The sequence below is a fragment of the Zonotrichia leucophrys genome, chromosome 3, assembly GCF_028769735.1.
Source record: "Zonotrichia leucophrys gambelii isolate GWCS_2022_RI chromosome 3, RI_Zleu_2.0, whole genome shotgun sequence".
In the NCBI taxonomy this organism is placed as follows: domain Eukaryota; kingdom Metazoa; phylum Chordata; class Aves; order Passeriformes; family Passerellidae; genus Zonotrichia; species Zonotrichia leucophrys.
The window spans coordinates 110,263,048-110,290,219 of record NC_088172.1 but is presented as its reverse complement, the minus strand read 5'-3'; the positions used below and the strand labels follow the sequence as shown (position 1 = coordinate 110,290,219).

The 27,172-nt window shown below is 47.8% G+C and overlaps 1 protein-coding gene across 2 annotated transcripts; it reads left to right on the top strand.

The window, feature by feature from the left end:
* On the top strand, window positions 1-24,135 carry GATA4 (GATA binding protein 4). 2 transcript variants are annotated; one of them, XM_064709940.1, is made up of 6 exons: window positions 1-681; window positions 19,004-19,170; window positions 21,893-22,018; window positions 22,537-22,624; window positions 22,887-23,029; window positions 23,627-24,135. In XM_064709940.1, the coding sequence occupies exons 1-6, from the start codon at window positions 153-155 to the stop codon at window positions 23,807-23,809; spliced, it is 1,236 nt and encodes a 411-aa protein (XP_064566010.1). In that variant the 5' UTR covers window positions 1-152; the 3' UTR covers window positions 23,810-24,135. The 2 variants fall into 2 exon arrangements, with proteins under 2 accessions (XP_064566010.1, XP_064566009.1); XM_064709939.1 differs by having other exon boundaries at window positions 19,001-19,170.
* Window positions 24,136-27,172: the final 3,037 nt, after the last annotated feature.

The following is a 27,172-nucleotide window of genomic DNA, read 5'->3' as shown; positions in this document are numbered from 1 at the left end:
TCGCATCGCTTGGTGGTGTTTTGGTTTTGGCTGGAAGGCTTGCGCGCCCACGCGGGACCGCTCCGGGGGAAAAAAAAAGTGGAGCCGAGGGTTTTCCAGGCGCTCCCCATCGCTCTGGATCGCGGCTGGGCTTTGGGGAGGCCCCGCACGAGATGTACCAGAGCTTAGCCATGGCAGCCAACCCCGGGCCTCCGGCGTACGAGGGGGCAGGTGGCTTCATGCACAGCGCGGCCGCAGCGTCCCCCGTCTATGTGCCCACCACGAGGGTCACCTCCATGCTCCCCAGCCTGCCCTACCTGCAGAGCAGCGCCTCTTCCCAGCAAGGCAGCCCCGTCCACTCCAGCCACTCCATCTGGACTCAACCCGGAGCAGAAAGCGCCGCTTACAACCCTGGATCTTCTCACCCTCCCGTGTCACCTCGGTTCTCCTTCTCCACCAGCACCCCCATCCCGGCCACCTCTTCCCGGGAAGCGGCGGCGGCTTACAGCAGCTCCTTGAACCTTTCTGCTAACGGGAGGGAGCAGTACGGCAGGGGCTTCGGCAGCTCCTATTCCAGCCCCTACCCGGCCTACATGAGCCCCGACATGGCCACGACCTGGACTTCGTCGCCCTTTGACAGCCCCATGCTGCACAACCTGCAGAGCCGAGGGACGCCCGCGGCTGCCCGCCACGCTAATATCGGTGAGCACGGGGCTGGGAGATGGGAGGGGAGGTTTCACCCCGTTACCCCCCCAGATTTTGGGGCACGCACCCCTCTGTGAGTAGGTTTTGGTTTTTGGAGGGAGGAATTCGGAATATTTGGGGTTGTCGCTATCTGAGTGGCTTCCCTGTCTGGAAAACATCGGGGTCCTTATTCTTAATTATTCTGCAAAATCACTGCTCCAAAACATCCTCAAAGTTTCTAAAAAGTAAACGAAATTTAGGGCAGGCCCGGAGCGGCAAGGAGTGATGGGGCGAGCTCTGGAGCGAGGGCCTGCTGGCTCCTCGAATAGCCCAGAGGGGATTTAGGGGCTCTGATGGGGATAATTTGAATTACCCCCACGATGTTCCATGGACACGTAGGCAGCCCCTTCCTGAGCGGGCTTTAGGTGTTAAACTGGGAGCATTGAGAAAGCAAAGTTGGGTCCATGAATTCCAAATCTTCCCTTCGGGCTGTTTTACGTTCTGGTCTTTTAAAAAAATTCATTTGGAAAGGTCGGGCTACAAAAAGGGAGAGCAAAGAGAAATTTAGAGCTGAGGTGGGAGAGATGATGGAGAAGGATTATAAGAAATGCATCCACATTTATAATGGTGCTTTTCGGGGAACTCGGGCACATCTGAACAACGAAACCCTGGTATTTCAGAGTCTCTTTACCCCAAAAATCCTCACCCTGATCTCTCGTGCCGAGTCCAGTCTCGGAGCCTTTCATTTCATTAAATTCCTCTGGTTCCTACAACGAAGAATTGGTCCAAATGGCTTAAAATACTGCTTTTATATTTCGTGAGGTGGAAGAGGGATAAAAGGAGAAAGAAATGCAGGCACATCTTTGCATGGTGGTTTCATAAACCCTTTTTTCCTTCCCGCCTCCTCTCCATGAAGGTATTTCTGTCGGCTTTGGGGTCGGGGTTAACAAAGAAAATACCTCAAATTTGTCTGCAGATCTATTTTACGATTGCGTTCTCTGACCTGAATTTTGGAGGGCAATTTTTCCATCGTGTCCAGTGGGATTTGCGTTGTCTTTAGCATTATTTTAAGTTGTTAAAAGAAGGAAAGTTGGGCATCGGTGAAGGCTTGACCTTGCCAACATCTTGTGCTTTTCTTTAGGTGCTAGAAAATTTCTCAAAACGAGGAACAGAATAAGGACAAAATTTTAGCCAATCAGACGATTTTTTTTGGAAGCCGTGAGAAGGCAGATCGCAGAGGAAAAAAATTAGGATTCATTAAAAAATCAAGTATTAATTGAATATCAGTAAGCACATATGAATATTTGTATTTTACCATGGTGCCATCTCTTCCTTGGGGGGAGGAAAATAATCACCTTTTTTTGCGGTGATTTCAGAAGGGCTCTTAATAATAAAAATACCCTAAACCCAAAATAATGCAAATGAAGAATTGCAGTTGCAGAAACACCCATCAGCTTTTAAAGCGCAAGGGGATTTGGGGGTTTTGAGCGTGGTGGTTTGTGCTGCAGCTCCGCATTTTCATGGCAAAAAAACCTGAGTTTTAAATAGCACTGGGAAGAAGCGATGAGTTGAGCCAGTGCAGAAAATGGTTTTTAATGAAAAGGAAAGAGCCGGGACTGTCTCGGGTGCCGGATTCTCGGCAGCGCGGCCGAACCCGTGAGATTCATTAGCATGGGGCTAATTATGCCTTTGCCTTGGATATGGGAAAGCGTTCGAATTTTAAAGCAGAAGCGCTTCAGTTTTGGTTAAAAAAACCCCAAACAAACAAAACCAAAACCAAATAAAATAAAATACTGCCTGAGAGCTGGTGAGTTTTAAATGGATTTTTGGCAGGCAGCTCCTCCGGGAAGCAGTTTTACGTCCAGCCCTGCCCCGTTCCCACTTCTCCCTCCCTGAGTCGGGACGCGGCCGCTGCCGGGTCCCTCCCTGAAGCCGAGCGATGCTTTGGGCATCGAGGGGGTTGAGTAAAGCATGTAGAGGCTGGCTCTGAGGTTCTGAGCTGGGAAAGGGTTTTATTTTCATGATTTTAAGGGTAAAAACCTGGAAAACTGAAGGCATTGAAAGATGTAGTGGGGAGGACACCGCTGTGGATTATTCCCATCACAGACCCACTTTAATTCCACATCCGAGCCTGGTCAGCACCTAAGAAATCCCTGGAAAGGTGGAGTTGACTCCTTCTTTGCCTTTTCTTAGGGCTAAAAGTAATTTTATTCTCTGCACAGCGAGGAATCTCAAGGTGGAAAAGCAATCCTTTTAAATGTGTGAAATATAAATATTTTCAGCGCTCTCATTTTCTTTTCCGGAGAAATACACACCACCTTCAAGCAGCGCTAAATGCAGAGCACCCCTGGGGTCATTAAAATTTTAATTACTACTATTTTTTAAAAATAAAGATCAAGTATAGGCAGCTATAGCTGAATGTGCAGACAGGAATTCCCTGTCTATATAATTGGGCATGACGTTTTCCTCCCTGTTTTATATAAACATATCCCTGTAACAATAAAGCAACACACAGGGAAAAGAAGATTAGTGAAAATGTATTGGAAGAAAATAACACTAAAAGAAATATAAATCTTCTTGTTTTTCCCTAAATTGAGGAATTTTTGCCTGGGTTAAACCGTGGTATGAAGCACTGGGAAGGATGGGTAAAACGCACGGGCCCGTTTGGAAAGCTTTCCCTGGTGTGAGTTCAAAATGCCAAATTTGGGCTTTTCAGGGTAAGTTTGGTGACTGATTTCATTACCCTGAAGAGCAGGATCAGACCCTGTGGTCGAGGCAGTGAACTTGCCCCAGGCATTGCCTGGGATGGAGTTACTGCGAATTCCCGACTTAATGAGCCATGAAAAGGACCAGCTGCAGAATCCCCTCTCAAAAGACTTCCCCGCCAGCACCAAAAATCTTTTGAAATCGCTCCCAAAATTACCCTAGATGGGCACTTTGGCTCTTGCCCCTTCCTCGGGCGGAAGGGAGCGGGGATGGAGGGCGGCACAGAGCTCCGAGCGCATCCACCCCGCAGCTCCTCGCTGCCTCCTGGATCTTTCCAGCCTGGGGAAGGACGCTCTGATCCCAGATTGTTCTGATCCCAAATTCATTTTGCTCACAGTGTGGATTTTACTTTCGCTGTGGCATAGCGGAGGTATTGCTGTGGTTGGGGATAAATCGGGGCTGTGGGCATTTCTGGTGGGTGCTTTTTGGGTTTTTGGGGTTTTTTTTTTGGCCAAATCGATGTCAAGGCTCCTGAAACAGGCGCTGCTGGAACACAGCAACAGCATCTGGGAAGATCAAAGCCTGGAGCAGACACTGGCTTGGAAAATGTCCTTTCTGCTGCTGGTGGGGGAGAGATTGGGAACCAGATCTTAAGCTTTCCCACAGGGTTGCTAAAAGATCGGCCCTGTCGCATCCCGGGGCTGTCATTTCCAGTGATTCATTGGCATTTGTTACAACCCTCTGCCCCTACAAGCAGCCCCTGACCTTCCCCACACACCCAGGGACAAGGTGCCTGGTCCCTGTGGGGTGGCAGGGGATGAGAGGGGAGTCCCAGCATCGTTCTGTCCCTGATCCTGGAGGGATGGGACCTTAGGATGCTGGGATGGGGCCATAGGACAGAGGGATGTGAGTGTAGGATGGCAGAAAAATATGTGGGACAGCGGGAAGGGGCTGTAGGACACTGGGAAAGGGTTGTAAGACATTGGGCAGGGGCTGTAGGACATCGGGAAGGGGTTGTAGGACATCGGGATGGGGCTGTAGGATATCGGGATGGGGCTGTAGGACACGGGGATAGGGCTATAGGATATCGGATGGGGATGTAGTATATCGGGAAGGGGCTGTAGGATATCGGGATGGGGCTGTAGGACATCGGGATGGGGCTGTTGGACGTGTTTGCCTTTTCCTCCATCCCCCGTTTCGCAAGCGGCCGCATTTCTCACCCCAGCCCCGCCGGCGGGGAAGGTTCGTCCAGGGCTTTGTTCCCCCCTCTGGGTCTGAATCCACCTTCTGCTCTCCATCCTAATTTAATTGTCACCCGTCAGTCTGGGATTTGGGATGAAACCCACAGAATGAGGGTTTCTAGTCTCTGAGCAAGATCAAGCTTGAGCATACAAATGTTTATTCCCCCCTGCAAGCCCCTCAAGCAGTAGAATTTAAATTTCAAATAAATCAGTGATAATAATAAAAATAACACCATCACCGGCACTCTGTCACCCCTATTAATAATTCAATTTTTTACTTAAAAATTGCACTGTATTACCAAGTGCAGCTTATTTTGCACAGAACAGCCATGGGGCAGTATATAATATAAAAGTTCACAAATTTTTGTAGAGCAGTAAAAGTTAAGGCAGTGGATGGTGGTACTTAATCTAAGATTTTATTAAACCAGTATTAATTATTTTTTACACATCCATGTGCATTTCTTTGTCCCTGTAACAATAACAGCAAAATTTATTTTTTTAAGAGACAACTTATAGTTTGATCTCTCTATATTTTTTGCCAGAAATTTTAATGGAAAGAAGCGAAATTCTTGGAAACAGATGAGGGTTTATCAGGCAGAGTATTCCAAAGGAAACCAGGCCCAATCCTGACACCTCTGTGCTCTTCTGATGATGGGAAACCCTTGGCTTGGCTGGCAGAAAGGGGCTCCCCAAAACTGGTTCTGCCAAATGCAGAGGGGTATTTTGAAAGGGCAAACCATTTCTCTCTGAAAATTTAATGATGTGTGGAAAAAACCACCAAAGTGCCAAATATCAAATAAAATTCCAAACTGGGTGAAAAAGTGGCTTTTTATGTGCCTGAAGGTTGGCAGCCTGTTGTTTCTGAGGGAGTATATTAAAATAAAGGTGCAATTTCAAAGAAAATTCAATTAAAAAAAATTGATTGTGTTGTCCTAAAACCTTCAGAAATTTTGTTTCTCATCGGTGCAGGGCTCTGGGCTGAAATTTTTGCTCCTTGAGCCCTGCAGAGCTTTGCAAGCATTCGGAAAAAAAGGAATGCAAATATATCAACTTTGAGAGGTTTTATTCCCAAGTCTGCACATCAGCTTGGTGTGTCCTTCCCTCCCTGCAATTTCCTGATTGGAAAGGAGGTGCAGAAATGGGATTTTCAGGGATCTCCCCCTGCTCGGTGACACTCCTGGGGATTCACGAGGCAAAGGAAGCCGAAATCATGAGTTCTTCAAGGATTTTGCAACCGAACTGTAAAAAACTTAACAAAGAGTCTGCTTCCCCTTTGGGGCTCAAAACCAGGTGGGAATCTACCTCAAGAGCTCAGTCCATAGGCTTAGGAAAGAAAGTTTTGCTGATACTGGGAGGGAAAGGCAGAAATGCAGACTTTTGCTGCACCAGCCACACGTTTTGGGGACGTGGGATCCCGAAAAATGCGATTACGCTGCCAAAACCCTTCCATTGTAAAGGCCAGGTTGGGTTGTTACACGTCTAAGTTCCTTTGGAGTGGGGAATGTGTGTAATTATGCCTGTGGGATTTCAAAAAGGGAGATGGGAATATCTGGAAATGCCAAATATTCACCTTGCCGGCGGTTCGGAATCGGCGCTGCCGTCTGGCAGGAAGGTGTAAATTCGCCTTTGGTGTGCGAGTGTGAAACACTGCTTAAATAACCAGGGAAATAGGTGAGAATTTGCTCTGACCTCCCAAATTAACCCAAATTATAGAAGCAAATTTCATTATAAAGTTGGATTGAGTTTTTTTTTTTTTAATTTTAAGAAAGACTGGTCTTTCTCCTTCATGGCCCAGAACTCTTGCAGCTGTCTGCGATCACATCCCACATTACGGCAAAATATGAAAACTTCTCCTGCCTTTCCAAGGCTTCCCCACATCATCGGTCACGGTGACCGGGTCTGAGCTGTAAATACATCTGTAATGACAAATTAAACCCAATTATCTGCCAGGCCTGAGCACTGAGGTCTTCCCACACACGGGTGCTTGCACTTGCGTGACAGCGCTCGAAAATAACCCCAGCACCGCTGGCACGAGGGGCATTAAAGGCTCTTTTGAAAACGCCCATGTTTTCAAACCTACTCCAAAATATCAGAGTTTTTTCCATTTTTTTCCCTTTCCCCCCCTTTTTTATTCTTTTTTCCAGGAGCTCCTTGCTGCGGGGTGCGTTGAGTTTGCAGCATTCCCCATGCTCTTGCACCTTTCTAAACGCTCGCGGCACTCGGCAGCGATTTCTTTTTCAATACGATAAGCTCGGGCTGGATTTTCTCATCCCCCAAAAAAAGAACTGGCGGGTGCTGGGTGTGCTCCAAAAGAAGAGCCAGGCAGAGATTTTCCAAGTTGGATGCAGATCTGACCCCGTCGTCAGCGCTGAAATGTTTCAGCTTTGGGGTTTTGGCAAGACCTGGTTTTAAAGCCAAATTTGGGGCATCGTCAACTGGAAGCGAAAATAATTTTTTCTTTTCCAAGAAGTGCCCAGTGATTAATTTTTTTCTCAATTATTTGCTGGCACAGAGGGTTTTTTTTGCTTAATGAGGTGGATACCTAATTGTAGAATGAAGTCTTTGTTTGGGGGGAGCAAGTTGGGTATTTCCAATCTCTTTTTGCTTTCTCTGTCGTTTTAAGGCAAAACCTGCTCAGGTTTTAGGATCGGTCATCCCTTAAAAAAACAGAAAAAACAGTGACAATATAAAAACAACCCCAAAATTACCCACATTCCTTGCTCAGAGCTGAAGGCATCCCTGAATTAAAGCACAGGGCATTTCACTGGGAGCTGGTGCAGGATCAGGCCCATGCAAATAGATTCTATAGGGAAGAAACTCAGCCCACTGCAAATTACATGGGAATTTACATATGTTCTCAGGGAGGTGAAACCCCAAAATCCAGTGGGACCTTCCTTTCTTTCCTGAGATGCAGCGACTTCGTTTATATGCTGCAGCATGAAGGAATTCAGGATGTTTTTTTAATTATTTTTAGTCACCCCTAAAGCTTGTGAGACCCTTATCGGAGCCAGCTGGGCTCGAACCACTCACACCAGACTTGGGAGCGACTCGGAAATTCATTTTGTTTGTGAAAGAGGAAAAGAAATAACTCCTGGAAAGCCAAAAATTAAAAATTTTTCCAGCAGAGGTGGGGCAAGGGCAGCCGGATGAGGGATCCCGCAGGGCTGATCTCCCGTCTCCACCAGGGACTGGTACTGGATTGCTTCTGAATCTGGGATGACAAAATCGCTGCCTGGAAATGCTTCCTCCTAATCCCTGGGAATTAAGTTGGTGTCTGCTGGGGGAGCATTTCAGGAGAGGTCCCGTGGTGGGACGCTGCTCGCTGCTCCTGCTCTCCTTCCCAGAGCTCAGCCCTTTGCTGCTGGACATTGCTTCCAGCATGGTGCATTTACAGGGAGCTGCGATGGGACTGGGTTCCCACTTCCATCAGACTCTCCCAAAAGGTTAAAACCCAAATTTGGGGGCAGAGCTGAAGGAGAATGAGGCCACGCCAGTCCCTCCAAGCAAGGTTTTGCCAATTCTTCCTGGTTTTTCCACATGGAGCTCCCTGTGTTCATAATATTTAAGCAAATTCCAGGCTGTCCTCTGACCTTGAGTGCCTCCTTTGGCTCTGCAAACACCTCCAGACAGTTCAGGAGACATCTCCCTCTTGCTGGATTCCCAGCTGCCCACCCCTGGTGTTGCCAGCCCTTGTGCTTTGGTGCACCTCAATTTTCCTACAAGCTCCGGCTTCCGGAGTCCTGTTATCATATGTCAGGCTCTGCTCTTTCAGAAAGGGAAAGAAAAGCTTTCCTGGACAAGGGAGAGGCTGGAAAACCCTGATTCCTTCATGCTGAAATCCTAGACGAGGCAAAAAAAAACAAAAAAGAAAACCCAATCTAATATTTATTATTCAAACTCCAATGACTTTCCAAGCCAGACTCTTGGATTTGCAAGCCAGGGAGCCACTATTATTCAACATCCAGGGCTCACAGTGCTGGAGCTGTAAAAAAAAAAAAAAAAAAATCAGTGAGGCCCTGAGCCCCAGACATCAGGACTCCTCCAAATGACGTGTGGTCCCAGATGTCTGAGATTATTTTGGGAAGGGAGTGCTGGCCCCAGGGGCTGCCTGCCTGGGGGGCTGGCTGCTGGGAAGGACTCTGGGTTGGGACATGCCTGGGTGGTGTGGAGCACGAGAGGGGCAGCTGCTTTGGGGATGGGATGTCTCGTCCTCACACTTCCCTGGGCTGGGATGATGCTCTGGATGCTGGGTATGACTTTTCCCATGTTTCAGTCCTTCATTATTTTTCTGGGACAGATGAGTGATGCTGTAATTTATCCTGCCCCTCTGGACATGAAGATCCAGGCTTGAGGGTCTTTTCATTTCCCAAAATAAGTTGGACCACAAGCAGGAGGGGGATTTCACCCTGTTCCCTTTGCCTCGAGACAGGGAAGGGTCTCACTCTTGCCTGCTCTTCCTAAGCACTTCTCTTCCCAAACCCACATCCCAGTCAGGCTCTGGCACCTCCCTCCACACAAATCAATAACAACGGGTGAGCAGGTTAATTATAATCACAGAATAAACGCCGCGGTCTCAAAGTTCACCCAACTCCAGCAGCATTTCAAAACGAGCGGACGGCGCCAAGAAACTTTCATTGATTCCTCTGGGGCAGGTGTGGGAGTTTGAACCTGTCCCCAGGCTGATCTTGATTCGAGGCTACTCAATTTTCCTCCTTATCTCGACTTTCGCCTATCTTATAATGCCTGTTATTTTAGATAAAAAGTCCAATCAATTGAGTTAGAAAAGCTGCAAGTTATATGTGGCCCTGATAAGTTCGGTACCTGCCGTTTTATTGGCCTGGGCTGCGAAGTGACCTTTGCAGATGCTTTATCATCCCCTCCTCCCGCCCCGCTCAGGGGCTGAGTTGATTTAACATCCAGAATAACTAATAAAAGAGGAAAAGAGAAGGGCCAGGGGTTAGACAAACTCACTGTCCCCTCTAACGTGATGAGCCCTAGTAAACACCTTTTTGTTTGTCCCTGGCTGGAGTCCCACTGGGAGGCCGGGATCTGGCCTGGCTTGTGCTGGTGTAGCTCTTCTGAGTGGGATTTGTCAGTGGAACAGCTCTGAACTGGAGGCAGAACCTGTGTCTAAATCAGTGAAATTAGAACAAAACTAATTTGGGACAGGGGTTTGGAGTTTGGATGTGTCAGTATTGGTCGGTGCTGTTGTGCTCAGGGAGGGATTTGGTATGTGGAGCAGTCCTACATATTCCATATATTCCTGCACATGGTATAGATGTGTTTTGAATTTATAAAGTAAGGTGTTTTAATATATCATATGTGTTTTACACATATAAAATTAGTTTTCTTTAAATATACATGTGTGCATTTGTGCACATATATATAAATATATATTCGCACACTATTCTATATAGCTAAGTTCTACATGGTCACAGAATAATAATAATTTTAATAGCAAAACCAGAAAGAATTGATTGGAGATGATTCTGACTTGCTACAGTGGCATTCTCAAGGACATCCCAGGCATCCCTGCCTATGGAAGAGGGTCTGGAACTAAATGATGCTTAAGATCCTTTCCAACCCAGACCATTCTGTGATTCTAGGACATATTAGGTGTATATATACAAATATATTTGTTTATATATATGTATACTACATGCCCACAAATATAATAACAATAATACAATTGCATCATTGTATTTCTACAAGAAAGATTTTGCCTGTTTGCTTTAGATAAATGTCTATTCTTCTGATCTGGGAAAAAAAAAAAAAAAAAAAAAACAAACACCACAAACTTGGGGTTTCTGGAGGTGTAGGACTGTAGAAATGCTCTTTTTAAGATCCTGAGCAGGACAACCAACTCAGCAGTGGCTGAGGGCATGTGGATGAGGCTTTGGAATGCCCAGGGATGGACATTCCCTTATCTTCTAATGAAAACCCAACAGACCATAATCTTCAGTCACTGGTGAAGAATCATCTTGGGGTTGTTCTGTGCAGAGGCAGGGGTTGGACTCAATGTTCCCTGTGGATCCCTTCTAGCTCAGGACATTCTGTGATTCTGTGGTAATTGTTAGCTCCTGGCATGGACCAAGCACAGACCATCTCAGCCTGAGCCCAGCCTCTCCTGGTGCAGCTCCTGGGAGGAAGTTTGGGTGTGATTGGTGTCTCAGAACATTTGAACGTGGCCAGATTCTGCTGGCTGGGCTTAGGGTCAGGCTTCCAAACCTCCCCAGTGGCTGGCCCTGGCTCACTGGTTACCCTGCAGCCATAAGGTCAATTCCCATGGCTCCGGCATGGAGCAGCAGCTTGGCAGGACTCCACAGCACACCTGCTTGTGGTCCCCTGTGGGGACACCAAGAGTGGCTGCACATGATCCATTACCTGTTCCAACTCAGAGACAGCTGCCCAGGAGGGATCATGGCACTGCAAATCCCAAGTTTTTCTGATCCTCTTCATTTTTTCCCCACTGTCCCTTCCCTGAGGCCATCAAAGAAGAGTCTCAACGGGCACATCCACTTGGAGATGGGCCAGATTTCAAGGAGGGCAAGGCTGTGGCTCTTTATTCTTTGTCAAAAGAGAGAAAGACCATTTCCAGGTGCCTCCTGCCAAGCAGACCCCAGGCTGAGGCTGACCCCATCTTCCCCATTCCCTGGGCTCTCCATGCTAATCTGAGATTTGTTAAAAAATATTTGGACAGTCGATAAGCGGAGGAATCTTCTGTTTATCAGAGGAGCCTCGGATATTTACAAGTGTAAGAACTGCAAGGAGGAGTAAGGAAGGGGAGGTCACCTTGGTGGGTGGGAGTTCACTCAGTCACAGCTTGACAGTCAGCAGAAGCTGCTGTTGGACACCAGGTTGGTCTCTAAAAGGTGGCCAAGAGGCTCCCACCAAAAGACCCTCGGGGATGTCTGCATTCCTGTCTCCTGCAGAGAAGGCTGTGCACCTTTGGGATGTGGGATATATACACATAACATGGTCCTTCAGAGTGTGTGTGGACTGTCTCTCCACTCCGCTCTGAGATAACCATGGGGCTGGATGATTTGGGCTCTGGTGGTTTTTGTGTGCTGAAGAGCTGTCAGTGCTTTTCCAAGCAACCAGGTTGGCCATGCCCCCAGCTCCTGCCCCTTCCCAAAGTAGTGCTTAGATCTGATTTAGAGGAGTCCAGCTTGTTTCCACCCACCCTTCTTCCATCCATTTCTTTTCTCCAGCTTTTGAAAGCTGTCCTCTGCCCCCCTCCAGTGTCACTCCTTGTCATGGGGAAAAGGACAGCATCACCACGAGATGAAAAGCCTTGCTCAAGGGCATCCTAATGCAGAGCCAAGACTCAGCTCCAAGCCAGGCCCAGAATTTGCCCAGCCTTCCCATCGTGGCCCTCCTGCACACGATCTCAGCTGGTCCTTTGGCTGCTTCCACCTCCACCGTCCTTCAAAGCGCAGAAAACATATCCATGAAGGAAAAGGAGTATTCCTGGCTGCTGGCAATGGTGTGTGCCACAGACCTTGGCTTGCTGCAGGCAGAGCAGGGAGTGCTGCAGGGGAGGGACACAATGTTCCCTTTGCCTTGACGTGAAACATTTGGCCTGGGAAGGGTTGCACGGGAAATGTTTTGCCGTGGTGTTTCATGAAGCTGGGGAAAAAGAAGATTTCTTTGCCTTCTGGAAAGCCAGACTGTAGGGTGAATGTTTCCTCAGTAATAAGTAGGGTCTTTATGTTTTCAGAGGGAAAAGTGTTTGGCCCAGGCAGCCAACTGGGTACACAGTTACCATTTTCTCCACCACAGATGTGGCAGATAAACCCTAAAACTTTCTGGGATGGCACCAAGCCATTTCTGTGAAGCTGCACAATGATGCTTTTTGCTTGAAAGCATGTTTCTGGCTAAGTGTGGAGAATTTACCTGGTTCCCCGTTTCCTGCAGATCCTCAATCACATGGGTGATGCCTTCTGTTAACCCAGACCAGGGAAGAGCAGGGAGCCACATTCCCAAAGCCCCCAGCCCAGAGATGGGCACTGCTCAGACAGGCACTGTCCTGCTCTCCCTGTGTTTAGATCTCTAAAGCCCTGGGTGAATTTTCCCCAAATTCTGTCTGAGAGACAACAGGAAGAGAGAGCAGAACGGGAAAAACCAATGAGCAAAACCTGTTTTTACAGCAACACCCTTGGCACCATCAGCTCCATCCTCACTTTCTGATCCCAGCCTGTGTGCCAAGGTGGTGACGTACCCATGGACAAAGAAAAGGCTCAATGACAGCTTTCCTTTGGCTACAGAGCTCCCCCATGCATAAATTTGGGGGTTTAAAATTTGCCCACTTACTCCCTGCCCATTCCCCTGTTGTCTCTTCATTTTTTCCTTCTGTGCCACAATCCTGGATCAACCAGCCCTTTTAGCTGGGATGTGATCTGACCAGAAACTTTTTGGTGGGTTTTTCCCCTTGAAACTTCCACTTCTGGAATCATGCAATTCATGGAAACACCTCAACCCATCCCAAAGAAAAAGAAGATGTGACTTTCAGCTCCTCTAGCTGCAGCAAAGTGTTGGTTTAAAGGACCCCAAAAGGCTGGAAGGATTTCCAAACTGCCACTTTTTAATGGGAACAATTTTGGGATTTGGGACAGAGTGGCTGGGAATGCTAAATCCTGTATCTCCTGGCATGCTGTTGTGGCTGTCCCTTGAAGCAGAAGGTAGGGGTGTCCTGGGTGGGATTCCAGGGTGTCCATGTCCTTTGCCTCAGCTGCGAGTGCCCCCGAGAGTCCATTTGGGGTTTGTGTATACACAGGATCGTGGCTCTCACCTCTTATCATAACAAATTGTTTTAGGAAACTGCTTCTCTGCTGGGAAAACTGCTCTCAGGCTGTGTTTAGAGCCTCTAAGTGGCCTGGCTGTGTTTGAAGGACAGTTCCTCCTTTGCTGAGTTGCTTCATTGGGTTGAGGAGACACTTCTGCAGGGGGAACTGTTAATATCAAATATCTCTCCAGCTGTAAACAAAACTCCAGTGCTATATTAATGGAAGTCTCTTTCCATCCAGAGAGGGTGAAAGCAGGAGGGGGTTGGAGGGAAGCAGAAGACAACCTCGTTGTTTCTCATGCAGGAGGGTCTGATCCAAACCAGGGTAGGGAGGGCTCTTTGTCCCTTTCCACAGGATAATTTGGGAAGAGAAATTCATAAATTGAATGCTGGCTCTGAACTGAAGGATTCAAAACCCTTCCTTTTTCTGTTATTATTCCTTAGGTTCCTGATCCATCAGGTTTATGCATTCAAGATGATCTCCCCTGTGCAAAGAGATTTAATCACAGAATCACAGAATGGTTTGGGTTGGAAGGGACATTAAAGCTCATCCAGTCCCACCCCCTGCCATGGGCAGGGATACCTTCCACTGTCCCAGGTTGCTCCAAGCCCCATCCAGTCTGGCCTGGACCACTTCCAGGGATGGGTTCCTATAGAAAGCCCAAAGGCCTGGACTCAGGAATGGATGTAGTGCCAGGCTGGCAGAGTTGGGGTTTGCAGAGATGGTAGGAAAGAGGTCACTTCATGCCATGCTCCAGGCTCAAGCCTTGGGTTGAGGTGCAAGTCGATATCCGGTTCTTCTGTTTTGGAAGGCAAAATTCTCCAGACTTTTGGTGAGCCAGAGGTGCTGGAGGTGTGGGCTGGCAGGAACTGCTCCAATCTGCTTTTCTGATGACCTCAGCATTGTCCGTACAGGCTGATCTCAGTGGATGTGAAGGATCCCTCCCAACGTCCAAGAAGGGCCACATCCAAGAATTCCTTTTTTCCCTACCAGACCCCTGTGTCCCACTCAGGAGTCACTCCTGGCTCCCTGGGGACTGGATATCCCATTGTGGAAAGTATTTCTGACATGAGTATACTCAAGGCCTCACCCAAGATTAGCAGCCTGTTGTGCAACACACAAATGACATTTCCTGCCCTGGGGACCTTGCAGTGCTCATAAACAGTAGATGAGAGGGGAAAAAAAAATCTCATTTTACACAGCAAGGTGATGACCAGGATAGGGATGGGACACAATCCATTCTCTCCACTGGTCATTCAGTGAGATTTCATGATTTGCTTTCGTGAGAAGCTCCTTCATTGACTAAAGGCAGGGTTTTATGAAGAATTAAGTAGAAGGCCATCAGGATTAGCCAACACCAGGGACCCAGCCCATAAAAAGGACTGAATGATCCCAAGATACAAGATAAGGGCTTGGCAAAGGCACGTGGGGAAGCTGAACATTCAAAGAGGAAGATGAGGCCACTCAGCACACATGAGGCTCCTTCTCAGCCTGATCAGCAAATCCTTCCCTCAACCCTGTCCCAGTACTGGCTGTACCTGGCTTTGGGAGGGGGAGTAAATCTTTCCAGCAGAAAGGCCATTCCAGAGGTCACCGGATGGACCCATAAATCTCCATTATCAGGCCGCGGCTCCTGTGCCACAGAACGGAAATTATTGCCCTGAGTGTGACTGGGGGAGCCTTTCCTTCCCCCCCCATTGTTCAGGGCCCTCCGGGAGCCGCTCAGGCCATTTGCTGCCTGAATAAACGTTTCCTTTCCCGGCTGCAAAGTACAAGGAATAAGTGTCAGGGGATCTCATAATGCCAGGATTTAGAGCTCCAGCCCTGAGCCAGAAGCCAAGGAAACACTTTGCTGCTTTTTCCTGGGGAGTCTCCTTAATCCCCATTATTAATAACAGTGACAAATTAAACAATTAGAGCATTTGAAGCCCAGTGACCTCCATGCCAAATTTAGCTCAGCCTGATGGTAGATCCCAGCTCCTGTGGGCCCTGAGCCCTGGGAACATTTTGGTTTCCTGGGTCCTGAACACCCACCCACATCAAACTGCACAGGCTGCAGGTCTTCAGGTGAGCTTTTCTCATTATTTTGTACATCTTCAGGTTTCTTCAAAGCAGGGGGGATGTGTGGCCAGAAGGACAGCTCAGAAAACTCCTCTTGGCAACTTCATTCTGGAGTTCACTAATGCTGTGAATATATGTATAATTGTATATATACAAAATAACAATTATAAAAATATAATTTCCTCTAGAAAGACATCCAGTCCCTTGTTTCCCACTTCCTTAGGGCCCAAACACCCTTTGTTCAATAAATGACACGCACCAATCCCATATCATCATCTCTAAATCAACTTCCAGCAGTGCTCAAGACACTTCCTGTGCCATCCCAAAGCATTCTTTGAGGCAGGTGAGGATATCTCTCCTCCAGGTGATATCTCTCGAGGCCAAGGAGCTCTCCCAGCTGCAGGAATATTTTTAATGAGGTTGCACTTGGCGGGTGTCATCTGACTCAGCACTGGGTGGTGCCCAGAGGGGACACACCCATCTGATAGGGGCTGTGATTAGGGAGAGCCGCCCATTGTGGAGCCTCGGTGTCCCCTGGGAACAAAGTCTGTCCCTTCCCTGACTCAAACACCAATGATTCCTGTTTATGAACCTTCACAAGGATCACCTTTGCCTGCAGCTGAGAGGGGAAAGTCTCACAAATGTTATTGCCATGGAAGCAGAAGGGGAGTTTTGGAAACTTCGACCAATGAAAGTTTGGATGGGGCTTGGAGCAAGCTGGGATATTTCAAAGTGTTCCTGCCCATGGCAGGAGGCTGGAATGAGATGGGCTTTAAGGTCTCTTCCTACCTAAATCATTCTGTGATTCTAAGGAAGTCCCTTGAGATAGATGTTCTAGACCCAAATTCCAAGGAAACTGGGGAAAAACGCCAAAACCCAACCAAACAAATAGGAAGAATATCAGTCAAATGCAGATGGGAAAGGAGAGCAGGTCTCAAGGCAGGTTTGCACTTGTGTTTTGGATGTTGATGAGAAAACAACACTGAAAATATCGTGGCATTGGAGCTGGGTGTCCCCCTCTTGGGAAATAACACTCAACTTTTGGCAATAAATTATTTATTGCCAGCAGATAGGAGACTTACATTTTTCTAAAACCAGAAATAAATCCATACTTGACATTTTTTTTGAGGGACCTTCTTATTAAGAACTAGTCCAATTCTTAACATTTCCAAGGGACTGTTAGAAATTTTCTCCTTTGTCTTCTATTAAAAATTTTGTATTTTGGTTTCCTGCTGGAAATATTTCCAAGAAAGACCGTATTTTGTAATTAGTCTCAGGCACAACTCAAATCACTCAAGTTTTAACTGTTACCTCTGCTTTGCTAAATTCTCCCTGGATTATGTCCACAACTCTGTACTGAATTCTTTTCGAAGAAGAAGGCATTTTTTACAAGAAAATAATTACTGCAAAAATACTTTGGCTTTTTCTTAGGAAAATTATAATCAAAAACCTCAACAACTTCTAAGATGAAAAACAAAAAAAAGTGAAATGTTTTCCTTTCTTGAGATTTTTCAAGGAAACGAGTTCTTTCCTGACCAGCTGTTCCAATCCCTTCTCTTTTCAAAGGAAGTTTATTTGATCTAGATTTTGGCTGTGACTCAATTGTCATTTTAAGAATGAAAGTGAGGGTTATGGTATCACTGAATCCATGTGGACAAAAATCACCTGGAGGGATTCCCATCTTCTTGAAACCACCAGAATTGCCCCAGGGTAGAGAGATTTTCCTAAACTGCTGGGAAGATACTGGATTCCTGCTTTTCTGGATCCAGAGCTGCTTAGGTACAATAAATTACTGCTCTCTACCATTTCCCCATGGGCACATGGTGTAATCTCCTGCCATTTTTAGCCAGATTTCCTAAGGAGAATTAAGCTCACGTGAATATTTGTCTCTGCTAACTGGCGCCACTTCATTAATTTTTTTTGTCCTTTGGCTGCTTCACAGTTATGCAGTTTCCTGCAGATTTTCCAAAAATAGTCTGGGGAAAAGAGAAAATAAGGCCACGTCTGAACATAACCCTTGCTAGACATCAGAGAATCCACATGGGACTGAGGCACAACTCAGCCAGAAGCCAAATTTTGTTGGTTTGCTCCTTGGGGAGCAATTGTCTTCCAGCAGGAAGCTGAAATTTTTGTGTAAAAAGCAGGTGGACAAAAAATACAGTGAAGTTCTTGGCTTCTGGAAGGGTTTGTATGGAACGGGGAGGGAGCTGTGTCTTTCCAAAGAATGATGATGCAGTTGAGCTGTGTTGTGCTGACCTTTGAGCCTCCTGGTCCTGTCACAGCCAGAGGGACTGGACTGGCCCAGCCCAGGGCAGAATGACAGAGTGGTTTGGGTTGGAAGGGACCTTAGAGTTCATCTCATTCCACACCCCCTGCCATGGGCAGCGACACCTTCCACCATCCCAGGTTGCTCCAAGCCCCATCCAGCCTGGTGTTGCACACTTCCAGGGATGGAACAGCCACAGCTTCTCTGTGAAATCTGCACTAGGGACTCCCCACCCTCACAGGGAAGAATTTCTTCCTGACATCTGACCTAACCTTGCCTTCTGTCAGTTTAAATGCATTCCCCCTTCTCCTATCACTCCATTCCCAGTTGTCCCTCACATCCCAGCTGCAGCCAAGCACCAGTGCAGGATGTACCAGGAATGCAGTGGGTGAATGCAGCAAGCCCTGGAGTGTGGCATCAAACACAATACAGATTTCTATCAAAAGCTGAGCCTCTAACACACAAAAATTCCCAACAATCCCTGTTAACTGAGGGTTTGAATCCCAGAACCATGGAATAGTTTGGGTTGGAAGGGATCTTAAAGATCATCCATTTCCAACCCCCTTCCATGGGCAGGGAACCTTCAAGTTGTACATGAAGGTTCACATCTACATCCGCTCCTTCAAGTTGTGGATTCCTGCACCTCAGGAGACGTTTTCTGTGCAGAGAATGGGGTGAAGGCACACGAACCTCCCCTTGGCTCTCTGCAGCCATTCCCCCCAGCAGAGGGGCTGGAGGTGAGGAGCATTCCCATGGGGAGCAGGGCACATGGAATGGTTTTCTGAGATGCAGCTGCCTGAGCTCTGGGCAGTTCCGCTCTGTGGGGTTTGTTTTTATCCATAGTGTCAGGAATCTGCCTTGATTGTAACCAGGGTTGCTCACCTGCCCCGATCTGCTTGCCCTGGCTATGGCCAATCTCGAAAACTGGATAACATCAGAGCAGAAGGGAAAATTGATAATATCAGAGCCTCCTGGTATCTGTGTCCCAGCACATCCCTGCTGCCACAGAAGTTCTGCAGCCATGGCAAGGAAAGGAGTCCCTCTTCCCAATAATCCTGGGAATTATGTAATCCTGGGGAGGGGGGTGCTTCCTTGGGAAAGGAAGAGCTGTTTCTTGCAAAAGATTTCTATAAAATCTGTTTCTTGCAACCTATAAAACCTGAACATTTGTGATTTCTTGAAATATCTGTTCTGGGCTAAACTGAGAAGCAGAGCATCAATTACAGGTACAGCCACCTAATTAACAGAGTCTTTTCTCTTCTCCCCCATCGTGGCAGCAGAATTTTTTGATGATTATTCTGAGGGGAGAGAATGTGTCAACTGTGGGGCCATGTCCACGCCGCTGTGGAGGAGGGACGGCACGGGGCACTACCTCTGCAACGCCTGCGGGCTCTACCACAAGATGAACGGCATCAACCGGCCCCTGTTCAAACCCCAGAGGAGGCTGGTAAGTCCAGATCACACCTGTGGGAGGAGGAGGCAAAGAAGTATCAGCCAGCTGGAGATGCCAGGGGTGTTTCGACTCCCATCTGCCCAGCTGAGGTCCAGACTTTTCAAAACAAGCCAGATTTTCTCATGCTTGGGATACTCCAAGCCCTGGTACTGCCCAGAGCAGTTCTCCAGACACTCAGGCAGGCGGTGGAAGGGGCTGTAGGACACAGGGTGATTTTGGGATATTTGGAGGAATGGCAACTCTTTCCAGTTCCAACACAGCACCCACAGGGGTCCCTCATCACTGCTGGGTGAGCCCCTCACTTCATGGTGACTTTTCTGGATTTCTATTTTGGATACTCTGCTCCCACATCTGTTGTATGAGGTGAAGCCCCCATTGTAGGGCAGGTCAGGGCATCCCAAAGCCTCTGGGGTCAGGGTGGGGTGTACACAAGGAACCTGGGGGACAGGAACAGGATTGTTCAGCCTGAAAAACAGAAATCTTTGGGTTGACCTTATTGCAGCTTTCCTGAAGGAAGCCTATAAGAAAGATGGAGAGACACTATTTACAAGGATGACAGGACAACAGGGAATGGTTCAAACTGACAGAGCAGGTTTAAATGGGATATTAGGAAGAAAATCCTCCCTGTGAGGGTGCTGAGACCCTGGCACAGGGTGCCCAGAGAAGCTGTGGCTGCCTCTGGATCCCTGGAATTGCCCAAGGCAAGTTTGGATGGGGCTTGGAGCAACCTAGGATAGTGGAAGATGTCCCAGCCCATGGCAGGGGGTGGAACTTGATCTTTAAGGTCCCTCCCAACCCAAACCACTCCATGATTCTGTGAGCTCAGTTGATACTCTGCTGCTCCCTGCATGTTTTGGTGAGGGGTTTTGGGAAAGTCTCTGTGTCCCCAGTGACGAGTCCATCACGACAGGCTGAGAAGGTTGGGACTGTTCAGCCTGGAGAAGAGAAGGTCTTGTGGAGACCTCACAGCCCCCTCGAGTATCTGAAGGGTCCTACAGGGAATCTGTGACTCATCATCAGGAACTGGAGTGACAGGAAAGGAGCAATGGGTACAACTTTTAGGTTAGGTATTAGGAAGAATTTTTCTCTGTGAGGGTGGTGAGACTCTGGAATAGGTTACCCAGGGAAGCTGTGGATGCTCCAACCCTGAGAGTGCTCAAAGCCAGGCTGGATAAGGCCTTGAGCAACCTGGTATAGTGAAGGTGTCCCTGCCATGGCAGGGGAGTGGGGCTAGATGAGCTTTAAGATCCCTTCTACCCCCTTAAAATTCTATTATCCTACAACATTCTATGATTCCATAACATTCCCTGATCATGAACCCAAGCCAAAAGCAGCCACCAGAAAGCCAGATTTCCACACTCCTTGTTTTCCTCGAGGCTCCATCCCCGCACTGCCCTGCCCTTTGCATCGCTCAGCCCGGTCTGTGCCCAAACCCAGGCGTGCCCTGCGAGTGACAAAGTGACACGGGCAGCCTGAGCGCTGCCAGCAGCCGCGGGCACCGAGCGCCCTCTTGTGAAACGCCTTTCCGGAGTCCCAACGATCCAGGCGGGATCTCACCCGGCACTCAGGACCTTCCCTCTCTCATTTACTGGCCTCTAAGGCCTGAGCTTTGAAGGATGATAACAAAACTCAGGCAAGTGTGGAGGATGTGGCTTTTCCTTCCTCCACCTCCCGCTGTTTCCCAGCTCAAAACTTGTATTTTATATGACTTCAAGCCTGTTGCTTTCTCCTGTTGCCTTCTGAGGCTGACTAAACCAGTTCACCCAGAAAAGGAACTTTGGGTCTGCTCCCTGCACTAATTCATTAGTGAGACTTCCTATTAATTATCCCTCTTTATCAAGAGGAGGAAAACACTGCTGGAAGCTTCTCTTTTTTTATCTTCCCCTTGGGCTCTATAAACAGCATAGCACAAAGCCAGCAAGGAATATGCAACATTTATGGCATTGAAAACATTTTCTTGTGATAGCCACGATGCCTGGAAGGGCTTGGGAGCCGGAAAAGGCAGAATGGTCTGAGATGTACACACCTTAGGGTAGGCGGGTACATGTGCAGGGAGTCTCTAAGCTGCCACTAGAACTGCTGGAGATCTGGGGTCCCATTCAGGTGATGTGGGATTGTGGAGAAAGGAGGCTCAGGGGGGACCTTCTGGCCCTCCACAACTCCCTGACAGGAGGGGGCAGCCAGGTGGGAGCTGGGCTCTGCTGCTGGGAACAGGGACAGGATGAGGGGACAGAACCTCAGGCTGTGCCAGGAGATGTTTACTGTGGACATCCAGAAGAATTTGCTCACTGAAACAGTGGTCAGGCATCGGCTGGGGCTGCCCAGGGAGGTGCTGGAGTCCCCATCCCTGGAGGTGTCCAAGGAACAACTGGATGTGGCACTCAGTGCTCTGGGCAGGGTGACAGGGTGGTGATCAGTCACATGTTGGACTCGATGGTCTTGGAGATCTTTTCCAGTGATTCTATTTCATATCTCTGGTGCCACCTGAGACGGCCCAGGAGAGCTGAGACATCTTGGAGTCAGTGGAAAGGCAAGAGGGGCAAAATGAGGCAGCTGGACAACTGCAAAGCAGCAAAAAGATAAAAAGCCAGAAAAATATGAGAGGCAAGAGGAGAGGGAACCCTGAGGCGTGGTGGAGCGAGCTGGTTGGGATGTGGGGTGCAGCTGGTGAGGGCACTGCAGGGCTCACTGTTTCCTTGCTCTGTTGTCCCCACAGTCAGCATCCCGCCGTGTTGGGCTCTCCTGTGCCAACTGCCACACGACGACCACCACGCTGTGGCGCAGGAACGCCGAGGGGGAGCCCGTCTGCAACGCCTGCGGGCTCTACATGAAGCTCCACGGGGTAAATCCTGGCTGTGGGAGGCTGCTCGTGGCACCAGGCTGGGGGCTGGGTTCTTTACATAGCTCTGTGCTCTCCTGGAACTGCTTTTCTGCTGTTCTTTTGGGTTTAGTCTCCCTCAAGGTTATGTTGTGTTTATACCTGCAAGGGGGCATACATGCTGGGTATTTCTCACTTACTAATTAGGTCCCTTTTGCAAATAAGTCTTAAAATGTAATGAAAAAAGGCCCAGATTCTTCCCTAATAAATTCAGGCACTTTAGTAAAAAAGGCAAGTCAGAAGCACAAACACATAAGTTGTAGTTCCCTTCTGGCCCTAAAACACACAATACCATGGTGTGATCTGCCTTTTTATTCCCATTTGGATGCATATCTTGAATCTCCCTTGACCAGGGAATTTGGGCTCCATCTTGTTGCTTTCAATTAAACCAGCTCAACCACAAGATAGAATTGGAATCATGTTCTCTTAGATGACCTTAAGGACAGTCAGAAACCAGTGTGCTTTTTTATTTGGACTCATAGGTCCCAAGGCCTTTAGCCATGAGAAAAGAGGGAATTCAGACGAGGAAACGCAAGCCTAAGAACCTTAACAAAACAAAGGCACCAGCAGGTAAGTGTTAAATGAAGGAATTTATTTTATTATGTGTATTTGTGTGTGCACTTGTATTTCTAACCACAGTGCCCTCAAATTAGAGAGATCCAATAACAAAACAGGCCAATTTTTTAAAAAATGGGGAATGTCTAAATACCTGAATACCCTTCCAACTATTTTAAAATTTATTTTTACCACACTCACTTCTGGGTGAGTGGGCACAACTCTGTGCTGAAAGGTCTTTGGAAAGAGCCTGTTTTACCCTCTGGTTTTACCCCAGGCCCATCCAGCAGCGAGAGTCTTACCCCAACCACCAGCTCCACCAGCAGCAGCAGCAGCACCACAACCACCGAGGAAATGCGCCCCATCAAAACAGAACCTGGGCTCTCATCTCACTATGGGCACCCCAGCCCTGTTTCTCAGGTACTGAGGGGAGATGTTAGCAGTGGAAAAACAAATAAAAAGGGAAATAGGGTGGTAGACATGGGGAGAACATCCTCATAACTTTACTTAGGTAGTTAGCACCTGAAGGGAGGCTGCAGGAAAAGATGGAGAGGGGCTATTTACAAGGGATGGAGTGATAGGACAAAGGGGAATGGCTTCAAACTGAAAGAGAGAGGTTTAGATTGGATATTGGGAAGCAATTCTTCCTTGTGAGGTGGTGAGGCCCTGGCACAGGTTACCCAGAGAAGCTGTGGGTGTCCCATCCCTGGAAGTGTCCAAGGTCAGGCTGGACAAGAGCAACCTAGGATGGTGGAAGGTGTCCCTGCCCATGGCAAGGGTGGGAAGGAGATGATCATTAAGGTCTCTTCAAACCCTAACCATTCTGTGTGTCTAGAACAAGAAAGAAAGGGAGACAGGAGGAAAGAGCCTGCCCAAAGTATCCCACATAGGGTGCAATCTCCAGCCCTGCAGCAAATCCAGACGCATTTTTTACAACACCACCAGCCCACACTAAAGGGATTTACATGGCCCTCTGAGGTTTGAAGCTTTTTTCACAGCATTCTCTTTTTTCCATAGGCATTCTCAGTCTCTGCCATGTCTGGACATGGATCATCCATTCACCCTGCAATCTCAGCTCTGAAGCTTTCCCCCCAAGCTTACCAGTCAGCCATGAGCCAGTCTCCCCAAACCAGCTCCAAACAGGACTCCTGGAACAGCCTGGTGCTGGCTGAGAACCACGGGGACATCATAACTGCATAACCTGGCCCTTTCCCTATGAACTCCAGGCTGATCTGCTTGAGAGATGAAGAAGATGCCATGTAATCATCAAGCCAATGTTGTCTCCACCTCCCCTGCTCTCCTGCCTTCTCTCCCCTTGTGAGATGTTCCAGCAAAGAGGTAAAGAGAATTTATCTGAGGTGTAGGGGAGCTCTTATGAAATGAAGAGAGAAGACTCAAATCTCAGAGTAACTCAAGGATTTGAAGCCTTTTTTCCCCACTTTAAATGAGCCTCTCTATTTGACTGTCACCACTTACTATGAAACAGCCAGAAACACAGAGATGGACAAAGTTCTTGAGTTTTATTTAACAATATCTGGCATTTTAAGACTCAGACAGTGGTGGAACAGAGACACTTCTTCTGCCACCACCCATTCTTTCCCCAACAGAAGAAAATGCCATTGTCTTCTCATGACCCAAAATTCAGTGATCTTCCACCAAATGGAACCAGTTCCAGGATAGTTTGCTGAACAGACTTCACTAGAGATTCTTTAGTGGCTTTAGTGGACTTGATATGATGTAGGGCAGAGAAAAAAAGAGACATCCCCCTTCCTCCTCAGCTCACACCTGTAGAGCATTGTCTTCATTTTTCTAGATGGTCTGGAAAGCTCATGAATGTCCGTATTTAATAGTAACTCCTTTCCTATTTATCACTACTAAATCATGGGACTGTTTCCAAAAGGTTGTTGGCTGAGCCTGGAGTAGGTCTGTCCAAAGTCAAAGGAGGATTTTGGAAGAAGGAACCTTCTAGAAGAAGGTAGATGAGACCCATGCTGGTCATCAAATCCTGGAGGAAATGGCTGGGCTCTTCCCTGATGGATAGCGACAAGCCAGGTTTAGAGATGATTCAAGAGCACAGCAAGTGAAAGATGCTCTTCTAACGCTGCTGGGCCACTGCTTTTCAGACAGATAATTTAATTATTTCGCCTATTTTTATGTTGGTTTGGATGCCACTGATGAAATCTGACTGTCATTTATTTTTGGCTGTACTGTGAGTGCCCATTTTCCCCCTAACAGCTGGCTCATGACCATTTCCCACATCTAATCCTTTAGGATTTCACTTTTTGCAACAAGCAGTGGCTTCAGCCCCTACAGGAGGTGGCAGGGGCTGTTTTCCTTATCAAGCATGTGCACAGACTTGCTTGCCTGCAAGAGAAGCACAACTCCATTAAACAAGACTCGACTGTTTGCTTGCCCATAAGGCTCTCAGCTACCAGGGAATCCTGGCAAATAGAGTTGGAAGTGATACAAAGAGCAGGACTCATTCCCTTTTCCCAAAGGGATCAATCCTGCCTAATCCAGCCCTGACTGCTCTGCCTCTGGTTTAACAAACTCAAACTCCAGCAGGGCAGACGCCACAGCTCCCCTGGGCAGCCCAAGTGCTTCACCAGATGCTTCCCGTGACGTTTGCATCAACATTTCCAAGGAAGGACAGCCTTGCCTGTCCATGCAGAGAGTTCCTGGGAGACCTCATCTGCAAGATTCTTCACTCTGGTTTCTGTCTGCTCCCAAGCTCTGTTACCCTTCTTGCCTTCCCAGCTCCTCTCTTTTCCTTCCCGCATCCAGAACTCAAGTACAGAACTACCAAGTGAAAAATCTCTAAGGGGGATTGTGCAACCCTCCCAAACGTGCCACCCTCTGCCTCCCACTGTTTAACACTCCCACAAGGAGAGTTCTTCCACACAAACTAAGGCACGTGACTTGGTGAAGAGGAGAGCCACGGACAGGTTTGAAGCAAATAAGCAAAAGAATGGCATTGTGTTGTCTTTGCTTGAACTCCCCCTTTTCCTCCCTATGGTGTAAAGGCTTCTCTAAGGAGAAGGATTCAACTGGACTGGTCATGACTGGAGAGTCTCCACATTCCCCGTTCTCTCCATAGCTCAGATTTGCAGGGTTTTGTAGGGGTGACAGAGCCTCCACACTCCCTAGGGAAAAGCACCATGGCAATGGTGCCATGGGAACAGCTGGGTGGTGTTTGCATTTCCCATTGTTTTGTGGAGCTAATGCAGTGTTTAGCCTCATTAGTGCTAATTACAGATGAGGGAAAGACATTCATGAAACATGAATACAAAGAAATTAAATTCTGTGATTTTGTTCAGACCTGCTAGGCTGTAGAGAAGAGGCCAGAAATAGCCCTGAAAAAAAATGAATTTGAGATGCAAACACAAAGGTGTTTCTCCATTGGCAGGAAGATCTTTAGCCAAACTCCTCCTTAAGTAAATCCCTTTGCAAATGGCAGTCGAGCTCTCTTGGGAGCTGGCTGTGAATTCCTGGCCATAACACAGCACCCTGCACCACAAAATGCCACGTGGCTCATGCCAACTTTTGAGAGATCCAGAACTACCCTGGAAAGCCCCAACAGGGAGTGGAGCCTCCTGATAAGGATTAAAAGTCCAGATCAACCACAGCCCCATTTCTCCTTCCATCTGGAGGCTCACACTGGTTCTCCCTTCCCTTCCTTATTGCTGTGCTCCTCCTCCTTCCCTCAAAGCCAAATTCCCCAGTGGAATTTTTCTCCTGCCCTTAAAACCCACTCAGAGATGCCAGAAAGAACTCTGCTTATAATGCCAGAAGGCAAAAAAAAAATCCCTGCAGAACATATCTGCCTTATGTCCCCTTGGTAGAGATTTATGAACTGGATTTTAGCCTTCCTCAAAGCCTGAAAAACTATTTTTGAAACAGAGCGAGGAGCATTTACAAGTGCCTGTTAACAGAACAAGAGATCTGATTTCAAAAGGTGAAGCTCTGGAGGACAGCTTTAGGGGTAGAGGACAACTCTTTAGGGGTAGAAATTAGCTCTTTTGTCCCCCTTTCTGCACCAGAAGCAGAAGTTTGGATACACCAGGTTCTGTGGTTCTTTTCAATCACCCAAAACTGTTGTAGAGCTGCTGTTGGCCCAGGAGATTTTGTCTTTTTCAAGCCAGTGCTGATATCAGGATGGTGAGAGACTGATCTCAGATGAGCATCACCATTTCAGGTGGGGTACAAACACACCATAATTGATGGGTCCCCTTCTTCAGGGCTTCTAAAGATCAAATTACAGAATAATTTAACTTAGAAGGGACAAGATCAGGTCTGTCAGGGCCTTGTTCAGGCAACTTTTTAATATTTCCAAGGGTGGAAATCCCAGCACCTCTCTGAGTTCCTGTTCCAGTGTTTGACTGCTCTCATGGTGGAAATGTTTTCCCAAGAATCACTGGCAAATTAATTACTTACATTTGGGGATTCCCGTGTAAGGAGTCATTGTGGGAGGCTGAACATGGTTTCCAAGGCCAGGAATCACTCAGAGCCACATCTTGCAGGGATGGCCAATGCAGGATGACAAACTCCAGAGGTGATAGACCA

Coding starts and splice junctions, on each gene's coding strand:
- GATA4 (XM_064709939.1), top strand. CDS start 153: ATGTACCAGAGCTTAGCCATGGCAGCCAACCCCGGGCCTCCGGCGTAC. Junction 19,171..21,892: donor TCAAACCCCAGAGGAGGCTG/GTAAGTCCAGAT, acceptor TTGTCCCCACAG/TCAGCATCCCGCCGTGTTGG. Junction 22,625..22,886: donor CAAAACAAAGGCACCAGCAG/GTAAGTGTTAAA, acceptor GTTTTACCCCAG/GCCCATCCAGCAGCGAGAGT.